We start from the raw sequence: 17,510 nt of genomic DNA on the forward strand, positions 1-17,510 counted from the left end.
GATCCTATGCTTTCTTTTGCTCTCTGTGGGTACCAGGCATACATGTGGGGCACAGACAAAACACCCATATACATAAAAGTTAATAATCTTTTAAACAATACTGTATCTCTGATATATATCTATATATCTATATCTATATCTGTATCTATATCTATATAATCTATGACAGCACATGTGTGTCTTAAAAACAGCCATTCTGAAGGTATACCACCAAAAGTGAACCCTAATGTAAACCATGTAGTCTGGTGAAAATGCTAAGGTAGGTTCAATGACAACATCATACCAGTATGTGTGGGGGCAGGGACAGGGGTGTTGGTAATAAGGTGGCTGTGTATATGCAACAACAGGGTTTCATGGGAAATCTCTGAAATGACCACCTAATTATAGTGTGAACTTAAAACTGATCTAAACATTAAATGTCCATTTTAAAAAAAATAATATCAATACCACATAAAAATATTTTGTCCCACAGTATATTTTAAACATACAGTTTGAAGGTACTTTCTATCAATTTTTACGGAATATTTGGGATGGGGTTCAGCAAAATAGTAGAGCACTTGCCTAGTATTCACAAAGCTCTAGGTTCAGCCTCAGTATGGGGTGGGGAGAGGGAAAGGACAGAGACAGATAGAACTAGCATAAATGACACAAAGGTGGCTGAGTCATGTTTAGATGCAGGTCCTTCCTCTCCTGTATTAACTTAAAGTCAAATATAAATTATGTGCTGTTAGAATGGAACATGTAGCAATAAAAACCATCTACCACACTGTTTGGTATAGTTACAAATAAATAATAAAAAAGTTTGACTCTGGCTTTATCTGTCCTGGATGTATCTGAGTTAACCTTGCTGGGGTGTAATTCTTCAATAAGGAACTTTGTAGCCTGGGCTATACCAACAAATACATCAGAGAGGATGAATGTATTTAAAATGCCTAGGATGCTCAAATGCCAATATAAGAAATCACAGAATAGAAACACTATATTAGGAAAATATATTTAACAAATTCTTTCCTCAGTGTCTGCCATGCCCTTAAAAGAGAGACTACCCCTAACATTTTAGAGCTAACAGTCCATCAAATCAGAAGCCAAAAGGTAATGGATGGACACACTATGTATCGAGATACATGATCCAGATTCAGGGGAAATACGGACATGACAAATCACTCTGGGAAAATCTGGCTGGTGAGCCCCAAACTGATAAGGGAGGGCAGGGAAGCTATGTGATGTTTGAGGCAAGGGCCAGACAACAGGGAAGGGAAGAGAGGATGAGGCTGTAGTTAGTTGGTATGAGGGTGGCTCCAATCATTTGTAGAGATGGAAATATTGCCAGATTTGCAGGTCACATGGAACTGTAAGTCAGGCCTAGAATTTACCTCGTCACGTGGCAGAATTCTACTGAGATCCTCTCCGTCATGTACCACTCCCGTGGAAACATCCGACCATACTTCTCCTCATAGTCCACAAGCTGGCGCTTCACCCAGGCATAACGTCTGTCAATTTTGTCCAGCCAGGCAACCTCACAAACGAGGAACAGAAACACTCAGTGCTCAGAAGTAGTAATAAGCAAAAGCTAGGACCCAAGAAGAAAAGACAGCCAACCTCCATGTTTCTCCCACTAAAAAGACTCTACACCATGTTATTTACTTGAACTAAATTTAGTTCTCCACCTAGGGTCCATGGTTGGGCAGCAGGCATCTGCGTATATCCTAAAACTGTATGTAAAGTGTTATGCACAAGTGCATTCTTTCATTAATTTCTCCAAATGATCAGTGACTCAAAATGGTGAAGAGCCACTAACCTGTAAAGTCAACCTGGGGATCTGTGGTTGAGTGTACAACACTATCAAATAGTTCATTGTACTAATGAAGTTTAGGTCAGGAACTTGGCAACAGTTTCTTTTTCAATAAAATTAAATTGTTTCATCTGGCCAATACTTACATCTTGGTTTTCTTGAAAAAGTACTAGATACTCTGATAGATGCTGTTTAATAAACTTTTTGATGATTTCCTGTTTGATTCTGGGGTCCAAAATATTAGCCACCAGGCATGCATCCCTCAGGACATTGCTGGGTCCTCCTGGCCTCTGGTGAAACAAACAGCAAAAAACAGTTAAATGGCAGACACACCTCTACATCTCCTGGCCTATGACAACTGCTTCTTACTTGTCTCTCACTGTTATTACTCCTCTCCTTGGATACCCAGTCTTGCTGCAGTAGATTAACATCTTAGTTACTGGTTCTTCAAGAAAAGAACTTCAAGCTAGTCTTGCAGTAACCAACCTAAAAACTAGCTTGAGACTCAACAATGAGACATTCAAGAAAATAGAGCCAGCAAAGATCACAGGAAATTTTACTTTCTAGGTATCAAAACTGAAAGTGACCTAAAAAGCCAGAATGACAACAAAGATTCTATTGAAGGGGCCCAAAAGTCATTGTCACTCACATGTGCCATTTTTCCTACTTCCAACCTTCCTAGGATCCCTGTTGTACTGTTTATTTGCCGACTGGCCTGTCTGCCTGCTTGCCTGCTTTGAAACAAGGCGTTGTTATGTAGCCCAGGTTGCCTCAAACTCAGGGTCCTTCTCCTTCAGCAGCCCCCCAAGTGCTGGGATCACAGCATGCCCTATCATGACCAACTGTTGTTCCTGTTCTTAAAGAGCTGGATTTGTGGCAATGGTGGTATGTGTGGTGTGTTAAAAACCCACACCAAATTCCAAACCATCAGACACATTTCATTGATGGTCAATCACCCAGACAGATGGACAAAGGTAAAATACCATGACACTGGTTCCCTGACCTGAAGAGTGGAAGTGGAAAGGGGCTGTAAGGATACATCAGCTAAGAAGGGCCTTGTTTACTTCCAGTGCAACTGGATCTCACTGACCTGCTAGTGCATCACTGAATCCATGTGCTGACCAGGGTCCCTATGGTACAAAGAACCCTTAGAAGCTTTTGGTGGTTTAGGAAGAGTTACTCGAGCTCACTTGAAAAGCAATGGCTTTCCTGATTGTTCATTTTTGTCAATTCTGCCCATCTCAATTGATGTTCAGAGATAACACAAGGTGTCCGAGCCCAAACTGCTATATGTGACCTGTTCTATTCTGAATGGCTATTCTACTGCCTGCTCAACACACTGAATGTTTAACTCTAGCCTCAGGATGAAAATGTTTGAGCTCACTAACTAGTCATGGAGGCCAAAACTTGTAAGTTCAAAGGCTCAAATTTTCTCATTTACAAAAAAATGTACTAGATTATCTTGGTGTCTTAGTTACTTTTCTATTGCTGCCAGAGACACCATAACCAAGGCAACTTATAGAAGAAAGAGTTTATTGGTGCTCATGGTTCCAGCATGGCGACAGGCAGGCAGGCAGGGCACTGGAGCAGTGGTTCAGACTTTACATCCTTATTCAAAAGTGGGGGGGGGGGGCGGTGGCACTAGCTTTTGAAACCACAAAACCCTTCCCCAGTGGGCACACCTCCTCAAACAAGGCCATACCTCCTAATCCACCAACTGGGGACCAGTATTCAAACACATGAGCCAATGGGGGCCATTCTCATTTGGATACTTCATTTTATAATTTTAATTAATTTTTTCTTCAGACAGGATATTTTCTGTGTAGCCCAGACTGGCCTAGAACATACTATGTAGTCTGAGCTAACTCATGATCCTCCTGCCTCAATCTCTAGGATGCTGGCTGGGGTGATAGGCATACTCACTAATTGATACTTTAATAAAAAAATTTGGTTCCAATTTGCAAAACAGGATTAGTAACCACAAGGCCTTTTAGAAAAATCAATAGCCTTTTAAGAAGGAAAAAAAATCTCTTAATAATATCTCATTAAGTAACATCCAGAAAAGGAAGTCAGGTCATTAAACCCTTTTAACTTCATATGCCCACTGGGACCTGGGGAAAAGGCAGGAAGTAGGCCATGATTAGATGATAGGCAAATAGTACCGATAGCCTTCACCCACATCCTTCTGAAACCTCATGCAATGGAATGGGCTAGAGAACACTGGAAAGCAAGTGCCTAGGAAGATGGCTGTTTACAACCAGCCACTAGCCTTTAAAAGCAGCCACTAGCCAGGCAATCCCTTTTTGCTTCTGAGAACTTCATTTTCCTCAGAGGGCCAACAGGAATAATGGCTTTCCAATCTATGCCTTTCCTGTGTTACATCAGGTGACTAAAAGATGCAGTTCTCAAAGCAAAGTACTTCACCAATGAATATCAGATTCCTGGCAGTCAGCTGAAAAACATCAAGGCATTAAGGTTAGGAGCCGGTCGCCTACAGAAAGCAATCTGTCAAAGCCAGGGCTGCCATCCCCACCTACTTCCTAATACAAAGCACAAAGGAAAAGTGATTAAGATATTTCCAGTTATTGAATTATACAGCAAATGCAGGAAATGCTCCTTGGCTCACAAGTGAATGTATATCCATCCCCATCTCCACCCACAGGGCCCAGTGAGGAATGCTGCTGTCCATGTGCTCGGCTTTGCTTCTGCCTTCAACAACGCTTTCTCTTGAAATAGCTCAAATAATAGAGAAAACAAGCTTCTGCGGCTTCTGCCTTCCCCGACACATGCAAAGCATTAAGATGACATCTGCTGCAATGTGAAGGACGGAACTAATAGCAGTTTACCAGCGCAATGACAGTCAGGGAGTGACGCCTGTGTGAGAGACATGCACCCAACAGCTCCCAAGCGAAAGCGAAGGCCTCAAAGACAGCCCCACCACCAGCGAGCTCGAGGATCCCAGAGAAGAGGATTCCCACCACTAAAATCAAGTCTCTGAACTGTGCCCTGAGTTACATAAGCTCCTAGACATGCATCCCGGTTGTCTTTTGACCAAACCAAAACCAGTGTTATGTAACAATCCTAAAAAACATTGTGGTTTGAAGATTTTTCTTTTAAACACAGCTATGAGAGAAAAAAAAAGTGAGTTTATAAGGCAGACAAAATGCAAGATGTGACATACATTAAACTAAACCAAATGAATCCTCATTTTTCCTCCCAGAGGGAGGGTCTCATGTAGCCCAGGCTAGCCTCAAACCCTGTATATAGGTCAGGATGAACTTGAACTTCTGATTCTCTTGCCTCCCTCTTTCTAGGGCTTAGATTACAGACATGCATCACCACATCCAATTTATGTGGGGCTAATGATCAAACTCAGGCCTCAAACATGCTTAGGTAGGTACTCTACCAACCAAATCACACTCCTGACCCAAGTCCTCTTTCTAAGGCTGGAAGGACACAGATAAACAATCAGCATTGCATCATAACACTTAAAACAGAGGCTAGTCTGATTCATAGACAGTTGGCCTGTGCCAGTCAACACTTCTGGAGTGGTACAACATAAATCACCACTCATGTATCTCATACTCACTGAATGGAGTATGAGGACAGTGATAATACCTAAAGATTGGAGGGAAAACGGAAGCTAGTACCTTGGTACCCTGTGAGGGAAACGCCTCTTCAAAATCAGCCAGGATCTGCTGTCCTAACTCAGTCTGTGCAGCCTTCACCCTAGGAGGAAAGGGACTGCATTAATGAGTGGCATCATTTTCAAATCCCTGCACACCATGGATTCACAGGGTCAGGAACTTTTGAAGTCTCTCACACTGTGCAGGTGATCACTCAAGAAGGAAAAGGGATGTATGTAAGAGAGGTCACACAGAAGCAGGGCTAGAACTTGGATGCAGGCATCTCAGGATGGACTGTCTTATTGGTTTTGTTTGTTTGTTGGTTTGCAGTGCTAAGGATTATTGAACCTATGACCTTGGGCCTAAGAGGCACGTGCTCTGCCAATGAGCTATATTCTCAGCCCTTCAGGATACAGTTCTAGGTCACCTTTACCTACTATGAATTATATATGTTGATCTTTTCAAAATTTCATTTGGGGGTGGTTATACTGCAGAGAAATATTATGTAACAGCGCCCCGATCAAACACAAATCTGTTGGATTACTGAAACAACTGTTTCCCATTCTATGGGATACAGAGCTAGAAGAGTAGTTCAGACTGTTTCAGGGTGGTTTTATATTTGCTTTTTATAATATTTTAATTCAGAAAAAAAACATTTAAAACAAGTAACAAAAAGAATGTTCTCTAAGGAAAAAGAAAAAAGAGCCAGATGATCAATGAACTATTTTTTAAGACCGAAAGGCATTATTTGTAATCCCAGCACTGAAAAAGTAGAGACAGGAGGGTCACAAGTTCAAAGCCAGACTGAATTGCACTTCAAGATCATGTCTCAGAAAGCAAACCAAGAAAAGATAGGCAAAACGAGTGATGGATATTGGATGAAGATTTAGCTTCAAGAGAATGTTGAATGAAAGACTCAACTGTAAGGAAAACCATGGAGAAGGACAGTAGGGTGGGGGTGGGCTGGCTCTTAATGACATCTGCAGGAATACGAGATGCTCAAGAAATATTCAGCTTGACTGAAAGAGGAGAAAAGAGAAGCAGCTAGGATGAAACAGGAAGTGCACACCAGCAAGTGCCACGTTTATGTTCTCCTTGTCCCCACCAGCTGCTCAGCTGGTGATACCTGGCTTGTCCCAGCCAGGCACAGAGCTAGGGAGCAAGGCTCCTGGGCAGCTGGTGGACTTCCCTGAGCATGACGTCAAGACTTGCTTTGCCAAAAGCACCACGAAGCAGCCTGCCTCCTTTCTTGGACTCCACCCTGCAACTTCTGGATTGATTTTATAAAGTTTCTAGAAATAGTGAATAACCTAAAACCACAATTTCTTTGGCTACTGAGGAGAACCTGGCAAGTGCTTTAGATTTTGTTTTTTTAACAAGAGCATAGGCATGACCCAGAACACTCAGTTTCTTCCTGTGGCATAGTTATATTCATGCCTGATTCCAAATACTTTCCAGGGTTTTTCCACTGTCTTCAAATGCTCCAAACCATTCTTACAGGTAAGTTTATATTCTTCTAAGTTTGTGTTCAAGATAAGGCTACAATGGAATCCATCCCACCCCCACCTGGAGTTGCCCAAAAGACATCTGGAAACTTCCGGAGTGTAAAGTCTGATGTGAGAGAAAAGAATGTCCTTTCATAAAATTGTCCCTCAGAGCATCTTGCCACTCCCCTATCTACTATGGGGCCAGGTCACAAGGCAGAGATCCAGATGTTCGAGTCCCTCTGTTCTGACCCTCTTCTTGGAAACACAAAGGCAACAGCAGTTTTTCCCTGAGCCATGGGAAAAATGGTGTAGGTGAGGCCCACCCCTGACCAGAGGTATGCACGGTCAGGGCCACTGACGCCTCAATGAAGCTGCTGGGCTCAGTTCTGCCTCTGTTACCTCCACACTACTCTATTACAATTCCCAACCTCTATGTGCTTGCTGATCCTAACATTATGCTGGCTGGAAAGACAACCAAAGTATATGATGGGTCTTGGCACTGGAGTACTAAAGAAAGAGAATTACCAGGCTCCCGCTTGTAAGGTTCAAAGTCACCTTTGAAACCAGATAGACTTAGTTGGTTCCTAGGACCCATACTAGGTGATTCAACCATCTGTAACTACAATTACAGGGGATTCAATATCCGGCCTCTGAGGGTACTCACAGATACACATAAAGGAGGGAGGGAGGGAGGGAGGGAGGGAGGGAGGGAGGGAGGGAGGGAGGGAGGGAGAGGATGAGGATAGAGGCCTGTGCTAAAGGACTTCAATGTGTTTCCAGTACTGATTATTTCTCAACACTCTCAACACCCAGCTTACAGTTTTAGTGGGCAAATAGTACTCACCTTTACAAGTGGTGGCAAGAGGGAGTCAATATGAGAGAAAAAAAAAAGCTTCTGCCTAAAACTGTTTACAGCAGTGGCTGCCTCCCAGTGACTGAGATGAAAGAGTAGCTATTCCCTGGGAGACATTACTGACAAAGATAGATCACATTCACAGGCATTCTCTGGGTGAGATGTGAGCCATAGCTTCTATAATAATGGTTACAGTTTATGAACTATTCCCCCAAAGCCTCCTTTGTTGAGGGCTTGGTCTTCAGGAAGTGCTACTGAGAGGTGACTAGACCACGAGGATGGACTTCACCAATGGACTAATCCGATGGCAGATTCATCATTGATGGGGTTATTGGGAAATGATGGAACAAGGAAACGGGCATGGTCTGAAGAAGTAGATCACTAGTTGGGATGGGCAGTGCCCTAGAAGGAGTGTGTGTGTGTGTGTGTGTGTGTGTGTGTGTGTGTGTGTGTGTGCGTGCGTGTGTAAGTCAGAGGAAAACTTGCAGGAGTCAATTCTCTCCTTCTATCATATGTGTCCCAAGGATTGAACTGGGTTGTCGGGCTTGATAATAGGCATCTTGACCCACTGAGCCATCTTACTGGCTCACATAGAAGGTGTATTTTGTCCTCAAATCCTTGCTATATTTTTCCTGGCCTCATGTCTGCCCGAGGTAAGCCACTCTGCTCTGCCATGTGCTCCCTACATGATACTCTGCTTTATCTATATTGCTCAGAAGCAGCAACATAGTCAGTGACCATGGATTGAAACCATGAACCAAAATAAGCTTTACTTTTTTTTTTTTTTTTTTTTGAGACAGAGTCTCACTAAGTAGCTTTTACTGGTTTGTAACTTGCTATGTAGATCAGGCTGGCTTCTAACTCAAAGAGCTCCACCTGCCTCTGCCTCCAGAATGCTGGCTGGGACTAAAGATGTGCATCACTAGTACAGCAATCATTACCTCTTTTAAATTTTTTTCATTGTTATTTCCTCACAGTAACAGAAACTAACAATCAATTGTCTAAACAGGATCCTAGAAATAAGTTGGTAGACTTACCATCAGCCTACCAACTAATGTGGAGCAGGAAGGATTAAAAGTTCCTTCCAACAGCTGAATGTGGTGGCGAACACCTTTACTCCCAGCACTCAGGAGGCAGAGGTAGGTGGATCTGTTGAGTTCATGATAGCTAGGGCTATAGAGAAAGACCCTGTTTCAAACACAAACAAACAATAAAGTTCTTCCTGGCATCCAAGTAAACTTAGTCTGTTGTGTGATAGCTACCTAAAGTTGGTTACTACCAGGAAATGAAACATCCTGTTGTCTAGAAATCAGTAAGTCCTCTGACATCCTTCACGCCACATGACCACAGGGTTGTCTAAAGGTGCCCTTCTCTAAATATAACATCACTCATAAGAAGTGGCGGCAGAAGGACAGAAAGTAGGAAACTGGAGTTTTATAGAAAAATACCAGGACATATTATCTGTGACAATCCAAAGAAATTACCTTCCACTGCTCTGAAATATGTGTACTGACCTCCCACATAATGCCTTCACTGAATGGAAGGGATTAGTAAATGCTATATAACACATATATATAACACATAGGTGCTACCAAGAACCTTAACCTAAAGTTTGAGGGCCTTGGTGGGAGGCTCTGAGATCACTGAATGTGGCTCTCACAGCTCAATCAGAGGCATCCTAGACAGAACTTGTCAAATGGCTAATCAGACCTCTCCATTCTTTTCTTTTTTTTTTCTCTCACCACAGCATGTGACTTCTCTCACATGTAAGAGGTTAGACATAGCTGGGAGGGGGTGGGAGATTTAAGGGTTCCAAGGTTTTGCTTTGTTTTTTTAAGAACTGCAAGAATCTCCTGTTCTTTCTCAGAAATACTGACTGACTGGAAGCATTTGCTCTCATGGATATGCTTAAGCTATGAGGATTTGAAATGTAAAGATACTAAAGAAAAAAATCTTTCCTTCAATGCAACATTAAATATTTAGGCATTTGCCAGAAGGGTAGTTGAAAGAAATAGCAAATCAAGACCCATGAACTTCATATTTCAAATGTACAGGCAAAGACTTGAGAATGCAATCTTGCATATGACTTGTGCAATTTATAGACAGCAAGGCATTACAGTGAGCAAAGCACAGGGCAACTTACTCTCAGCTTTCTTTCCTCCCCCGAACAAACAGCTATTTCTATTATTTCCAGATGGGTCTACCATCACTATACAAACCTAAGGGAGGACAATTCACCAGAAATGATGCTAAAAATAGGAAGTCTGGACTTTGCTCAAAATTTTAGCACCTCTTTGAAAACTGGTATCAGTGGAGCACTGCAAATAAGCAGCTCTTGCACCACATCCCTTTCAGAGTTGCAGACTAGGACTTGCTGCACTGACAGAAGTATCACACACACAGGTTATACTAAGAGCAAGTTCAGCCAGTAGTAACAAATGTTTGCAGGGCTGACAGATACAGTGGAATATAGGGCTCCTCTCTCCCCTCCCTCCCTCTCCTTAAGACATGGTTCTCAAACTGTGTGGCGAGACCCCTTGGGGGTTGTCGAACAACCCCTTTCACTGGGGTTGCTTAACACCATTGGAAAACACATATATTTATATTACAATTTATAACAACAACAAAATTACAGTTATGAAGTAGCAAGGAACTAATTTTATGGGTGGGGTCACCACAATATGCAGAATTGTATTAAAGGGTTGCAGCATTAGGAAGGTTGAAAACCACTGCTTTAAGAGAATGCCACTCTAACTGCTCACTAAGTTTCTTCAGATTTATAAAACTATACCTTTGAGAAATTAAAGATTTATTTAGTTTATTATTGTGTGTGTATGGATGACTTTCTCCCCCCCCTACCTTCTTTTTTTGCATGTGTCTCTGCACCAAATGCATGCTTGGTCTCCTCAGAGGTTATAAGTTGCCATATGGGTGCTGGGAACTGAATGTAGGTCCTCTGAAAGAGCAACAAATGCTCTTAACCACTGAGACAACTTTCTAGCCTAAAAAAAAAAATTTTTTTTTTGAAAAAGCAAATAGCGGGATACTGGTGCCACACACTTTTAATCCCAGCACTCAAGAGGCATAGACAGGCAGAGCTCTGTGAGTTCGAGGACAGCCTGGTCTACAGAGTTCCAGGACAGCCAGGACTATAACACAAAGAAACCCTGCCTAGAAATAGAAGAAGAAGAAGAAGAAGAAGAAGAAGAAGAAGAAGAAGAAGAAGAAGAAGAAGAAGAAGAAGAAGAAGAAGAAGAAAGAAAGAAAAAGAAAAAAAAGAAAAGAAAAAGCAAATGGCACACCAAGAACACAGGCCAAAAAAAAAAAAAAAAAAAAAAAAGGTAAGCTAAAGAGAGCTTGTGTAAAGCAAGGGGAACAATCCACAAAATAAAAGGGCAGCCTACCTATAAATCAGGAGAAAATATTAGGAACTATACAGCTTACTAAGGCTAGCATCCAAAATACATAAAGAGCTTGGATACAACAAAATAAAAACAACAAATGAGGCCAGGGATATATTTGGTTGGTGGAACACTTGACTAGCTAGTCACTCCTGGGGTCAGGCTACAGTACTTCCTAACCTAGCATGGGAGCACATGACTGTAGTCTCAGAAAGTGTTGGCAGGAGGACAGAAATTTAACATCATGTTCAGTTACATGGAGACTATCCTGGGATACCCAAGACCCTGTCTAAAATAAGAAAGGGGAAAAAGAAGGAAAGAAAGGAGGGAGGGAGGGAGGGGGAGGGGGAGGGGAGGAGAGGAGAGGAGAGGAGAGGAATGGAAAGGAAAGGAAAGGAAAGGAAAGGAAAGGAAAGGAAAGGAAAGGAAAGGAAAGGAAGAGAGAGACAAACCCAGACAAAGAGGCAAGTGAGACACTTAGGAAAAGGTATCTGCCACCAAACCCGAGGATTTGAGTTTCACTCAAAGAACTCATGTGATGGAAGAAGAGAACTGACTACCAAAAGTTGTCCTCTGGCCTACATTTGCATGCTGTGACTCACAAACACCACCACCCCCAAAATAAAATAAACGTAATTTTTACAACCAGGCAAAGGATCTAAATAGGCATTTTTTTTCAAGGCAGACATAAAAAAATCAACAGGGCATATGAAAAAATGTTCAACATTACTTCATCTCCAGAGGTGTGCAAATCAAAGTCCCAAAAAGGAAGCCAGGTGTGGTGGTTCACACATTTAATCCCAGCTCCCGGGAAGCACAGGCAGGCAAATCTGTGTGAGTTTGAGGTCAGCCTGGTCTACAAAGTGAGTTCCTGGTTAGACTATAGAGAGAGACCCTGCCTCAAAAACAAAAATAACCAAATGAATAAATAAGTAAATAAATAAAAAAAAATAAAACCAATGAGGAGCTGGGGAGACAGCTCAGTGGTTGAGAGCACTTGCTGCTCAATCATGAGACCGAGTTCAGACACCAGCACCCATGCTGGGTGGTTCACAAGCACCATTAATTCCAGTTCCAAGGGATCCAACAAGAACCCACATATGCATGTGCATACACACTCATACAGACATACACATACAAATAAATCTAAGAAAACCAAGCCTCACTGAGATAAAGTCTCACTTGTAGCAAATTCCTGACCCTCCCATCTCTGCCTCCAAACCTGAGATCATAGGTTACCAGGATGACTAATCTCAAATGGAGAAATGGTGAGTGTTGGTGAGAGTGTGGAATGAGAACACTTGGATACCACTGGCAGAGATGATAGGTGGTGAGGCTATTATGGAAAATGATATGAAGTCCTCAAAAACTCCCAAATGAATCTACACAGGGTGTATACCCAGAGATGAAATCTGCACTCTTTACAGATAGCTGCCCTGCCCTACTAACAGCAGTAAGGTTGCAACAGCCAAGATATATACACAAACGTGTCTTTTGATGGACAGATATGGGTTAAAGAGCCTGGTGTGTGTATGCAGTGTGATTTTATTCAGCTTTTTAAAAGAAGATGCTGACATCTGCAACAATATAGGTAAACCTGGAGACTTAGAGTAAATGAAATAAGCCAGACACAGAAAGATAAATATGCTGTGATCTCTCTTAGGTGCAGACTCTTAGAATCTAAAGTCTAATACAGCTGCTCTCTATGTCTATTGACCTGCACTGCCATGTTACTCTAACTTTGGATTAGAAAATTGGGGGGAGGGGGTGCTGATAGGGCTGAGGCTGTAGTTCAGTGGAAGAGCATGTGCTTAGCATCTGCAGGGCCTCGGCTACAGAAGGTACACAGTACATGTATGCTGGGTAGATGACAGAAAGAATAAAAGAATGGCAGCAGATCACTCTGAGTCACCCCAAGACTAGAGAAGGTTGTGCTACTTTCCTGCTCCTCCCTTCCACTGAGAGCAGGCCTGCCTTCCCCACCCATGGGTCCTTTTTGCTTGTGGACATTCCCAGTCTGATATGGCAACCAGCCACCTCTAAGTGTAAAGGGGTTAGGAAGGACTCGGGGAAGGGTGGTGATTTCCCTAGCACTTTGCCAAACCTATTCCGACATTCCTTAACAATCCCTGGACGTCTCCACTGCACAACGGTATACCTAGCATATGCAGCAACCTCCCCTTCCTGCCTCATATTCCTAGAAATTATGAAAAGATTTATATAGAAGTCAAAAGACAGGCAAGAAAGGGGTTCATAGACTAAACAGTCTGTGGGTTTCCTGATAGAACAAGACTAAAGAAGAAAATCAAAGCCTAAGAGTGTGACTCAAGAATGAAAAGACACAGAGGCTGGAGAGATGGCTCAGCAGTTAAAAGCACTTTGTTGCTCTTGCAGAGAACCTGGGTTCAGTTTCCAATACCCACATAGTGGCTCACAACTACTATAACTAATTCCAGAGAATTCAAAGCCTTCTTCTGACCAACACAGGTAGCAGACACACACATGGTGCATACACATAGATGAAGGCAAAATACTCACACACATAAAATAAAAAAAATAAATCTAAAACCAAAGAAAATATAAAGAAAAGAAGTGGTAGATACCAGGAGCAGTAGAGAGTTCTGAAGGTAACCTCTAGAAGTATCTTTTTGGCTCAAATCACAGTAATGTGGATGCCAGGAGCTGTGTCTGCATCCTTACTCTAAATGCTCAGTCAGACACAGATTTGGCCCCTTGAATCTATGGGCCACAGCAGTGGCCCAAGGGTTGCCTCTGGCCTACCATCTGCCTGCTCTTGCAGGTTTGGCCTCAGTAACCTTAGAAGGTTACTGCATCCCTCCTCTCCCTAGTAGCAGATGGCAGTGATTTCTGATCAGAGTATCAAGAACATTAAAAAAAAAAAAAAAAAAAGTCCAAGCAGTGGTGGGTTGCCCACACTTTTAACCCCAGCAGTCAGGATGCAGAGGCAGGCAGATCTCTGAGTTGGAGGCCAGCCTGGTCTACAGAGTTCTGAGACAGTGAGAGCTGTTACACAGAGAAACCCTGTCTCGAAAAAACAACCAACCAACAAATAAATAAATAAATAAACAAACAAACAAGATCATTTGAAGAGTGCTACTACCAAGACAGTCAACAAACTGAAGACCTTACACCACAGGACAGACAGAAACCCAGCAACTCAGCACCTACAAAGACTTAAGAGTTTTGAATCTCTGAGAGATTTCAGAGGATATTATTATGTCCCTGAGGAAAGAAGCATCTAGATAGTCTCAAAATTAAAAAAGTGTATTGTTAAATAAAACATTTAACAGAATGGGCACCAGTGAAGAATGAGGTAAGGAAGACAGAGCCAATGATTAAGAAAGCAGCCCCAAAGGATGAGGTAGAGAATTAGAAAGAAGCAGTGTGCGGCAGATTACAAGTTACAGTAGTCATGTGGTAGAAGTTCCACAAAGAGAGAACAGAGGAAACAAATCACAGAGATTATTCCAAGAAAGAAATGGTGGCACACGTCTTTAACCCCAGCACTCAGGAGACAGAGGTAGGCAGATCTCTGAGTTCAAGTCCAGCTTGGTCTACAGAGCAAGTTTCAAAGTGAGGACCTCTTACCTTTCAGAAAGCTGTCGGATCTGTGGAATTCCCATGTACTTGTGAAAGTGCTCCAGAACATTCATTACGCCCTGAAGGAGATTAGCAACTTCTCCGTACTGTCTGCGCCTGGTCATGGCTCTGCGAGCACAGAAATTGAGAACTAGAAACCAAACACTAAAGACACAGATGGAGGTGTGGAATGACTTGAGTAGCTCTGAAACAGGAAGCAGCCAGATTTAATAAAACTTCCCAAGTGCTGACTATGTATGGTGCTGAGTACTGGGGGAGGAAAAACATAAGGATTTATCTTCAACTTTCCAGGTGACATTGTTCAGTAAGGGAGAGTCGAGTAAGTGTTTACCTAATAGCAAGGAAGGTAAACTAAGTTTTAAATAGCAATGTAAGTTATAAGCCATGGGGCACAAAAGAATGTGTGTGCTGGATGCTCATCGGGTGGCAGGAGGGACTATGGGTGGACTAAGGGTTTGGGTTGGCATTGCATGAGGAGTACGATTTTAAGGGAGCGTTGTATAAAATGTCACTGAGGATTGTGGCACACAAGAGAACCAACCCATTTTTCAAGAATACAAAGGGGGTGACTGTTTGTGATTTCAAGTTAGCTGTAATCTATAGTTTTAAGCCAATGACAAATGACTGCATTAGAGATGTCGACCTGCCCCACTGCTAAGGGTAACACGAAGCTTAAGTAAAAGATGTGGATAAAATCAACATTTATATGTGGCAATGAAGTACAAACTATTAGTCTAAATTTTCCACTGATGTTTGCTTTCACTTTAAATGTGTAATTCATGACTTCCATTACAAGACATTTCAAGGAAAGGCTCAAGTTCAAGCCATGGTGCTTCACTGACACCTCTACCTGCTAATACAAAATGCCTGGTGGGAAGGAAGGAGGATGGTTCTTCTGGTCCCACTGGCTAGCTGCCCTGGGTGATCACTCCTGCAATGGACCAGGAAGCCTCTGTTTCCCATGGTAGACCCAGCAGAGGCTAGGAATGATATCGCCCCTCCTCCTTCCTTCTGGGCATCCTCCATTCCTGCCACATCTGCATTTCTGTGAAGTCTGGTCTGTCCACATGTGAAATTCCACTATGACTAGGGTGGGGGAATCAGCCTGAAACTCCCCCACAGACAGGAGCTGGAGTGCTAGAGAAGGAGGCTTTGAATCACTGCTTCATGGTAAACAACCAGCAACTTCTTTTAATACTGTTTCTAAATGTGCTAAACAGAAAGCTACAATCTTGAAAACATGGGTTGTAGAAAAAAGTGGGTTGAATGATACATCAAAGATTTGTTTACAAATGGTCTCTTTGGTGAGGTGCAACTCAGCCCAAGAGAAGGAGGAGAACTGCCAAAGCAGAGGCCCTAGGGAGTGACTGAGCTGAATCACTGTCTTACTTAACTGGTCTAGATCACTCCAAACGACCCATTTCTCAGGGTCATTTTCATGGGCTTCCTGTCACCTCCTCAGGTCACCTGTCCATCTTTTTTTTATTATTATTATTAAGGCAGATGTTTGTTGTTTTTTGCAGTGCTGGGGATGGAACCCAGGGCTTTGGGAATATTGAGTGGGCACTCTGCCACTGAGCTACATCCCCAGCTCTTTTATTAAGCTGTGAACACCAAAAGTGACTGAACACGTGATTAATGTTCCAAAAATGGGGCAGGATGGTGAGGCTGGCTTGGCTAGGAAGTGAGTAACTCAACAAAGTCATTGTCCTTCTGTGGAGCATTATCCATGGATCCCCTGAGAAAGTTCACACACTGCTTACTTACTCCAGGGAGTCAACCCCACCAGCCAGCATGTGCAGGTGGTTCAGTGTCGTGATTGAGGTGGTCAGGTGGCGCTTGGCATGGTCTAACTGCTTAATATCTCGAGTGATTTCCTTCACCTAAACATTGAAAACAACAGGAAAAAAAGGGGGAAAGGGTAAGAAAGCTGTAAACCCACCTTCAAGTCACTCTATAAGAAAATCATACACATAAAATTATTTAAAATAACCTCAAGTTAGCCCCTGGAAAAAACAAAAATATCCTCACAATATAAAATTAAAATAATTTACAATTAGTTCCTCTTATGCTTTGTTTGCTTCTTTCTCTTTTTTAAAGATATATTTTGGGCTGGGTGTGTTGATACATATACGTCTTTAATCCCAGTTACTTACAAGGCAGAGGTAGACAGATCTCTGTGAGTTCTAAGCCAGCCTGTTCTACATAGTGAGTTCCAGGACAGCCAGGGCTAGGTACAAAGACCCTGTTTTTAAGGGAAGGGGGGCAAAAACAAAAAGATTTATCTTTCTTGTTTTATGTATATGTGTGCATACTGGAGCCCACGGAGGCCAGAAGAGGGCACTGGTCCCTGGAGCTGGAGTTAAGATGGTTGTGAGCAGCCTGATGTGGGTGCTGGGAACCAAACTAGGTCCCTTGCAAGAGCAGCAAGTGTTCTTAGTGCTGAGCTCTCTCTCCAGTCTTCAGCTTCTTTCTTTTTATTGAGACAAGGTCTTGCTATGTAGCTGTGGCTGTCCTTGAACCTGCTGTGTAAACCAGGCTGGCCTTAAAGGTTTGTGGCAATCTTCCTGCCTCTGCTTCCCAAGCACTGGGATTATAGCCGTGTACCCAGCTCTGTCCCTTTGGTCTAGATCTACCACATGTAAATGACCCCTTTCTTAAAGTCATTCTTTTGGGCTGGGTGTGGTGGCATATGCCTATAATCCTACCTACCACTGGAGAGGCTGAGCC

At 42.7% G+C, this 17,510-nt stretch overlaps 1 protein-coding gene across 1 annotated transcript in view; it reads right to left on the minus strand.

Annotated features, from left to right (window-relative positions):
• The window catches only part of Vps53 (VPS53 subunit of GARP complex), a 139,302-nt gene that overhangs the window by 79,356 nt on the left and 42,436 nt on the right, over positions 1-17,510 (minus strand). The window contains exons 6-10 of the mRNA XM_027426707.2: positions 16,548-16,663; positions 14,769-14,888; positions 5,443-5,521; positions 1,939-2,082; positions 1,374-1,516 (exon numbers count right to left, since the gene is read on the minus strand). Coding sequence (XP_027282508.1) covers positions 1,374-1,516; positions 1,939-2,082; positions 5,443-5,521; positions 14,769-14,888; positions 16,548-16,663 — 602 coding nt within the window. The remainder of the gene's footprint in view (positions 1-1,373; positions 1,517-1,938; positions 2,083-5,442; positions 5,522-14,768; positions 14,889-16,547; positions 16,664-17,510) is intronic.

This window comes from Cricetulus griseus, chromosome 7 (genome assembly GCF_003668045.3).
Source record: "Cricetulus griseus strain 17A/GY chromosome 7, alternate assembly CriGri-PICRH-1.0, whole genome shotgun sequence".
Lineage (NCBI taxonomy): Eukaryota > Metazoa > Chordata > Mammalia > Rodentia > Cricetidae > Cricetulus > Cricetulus griseus.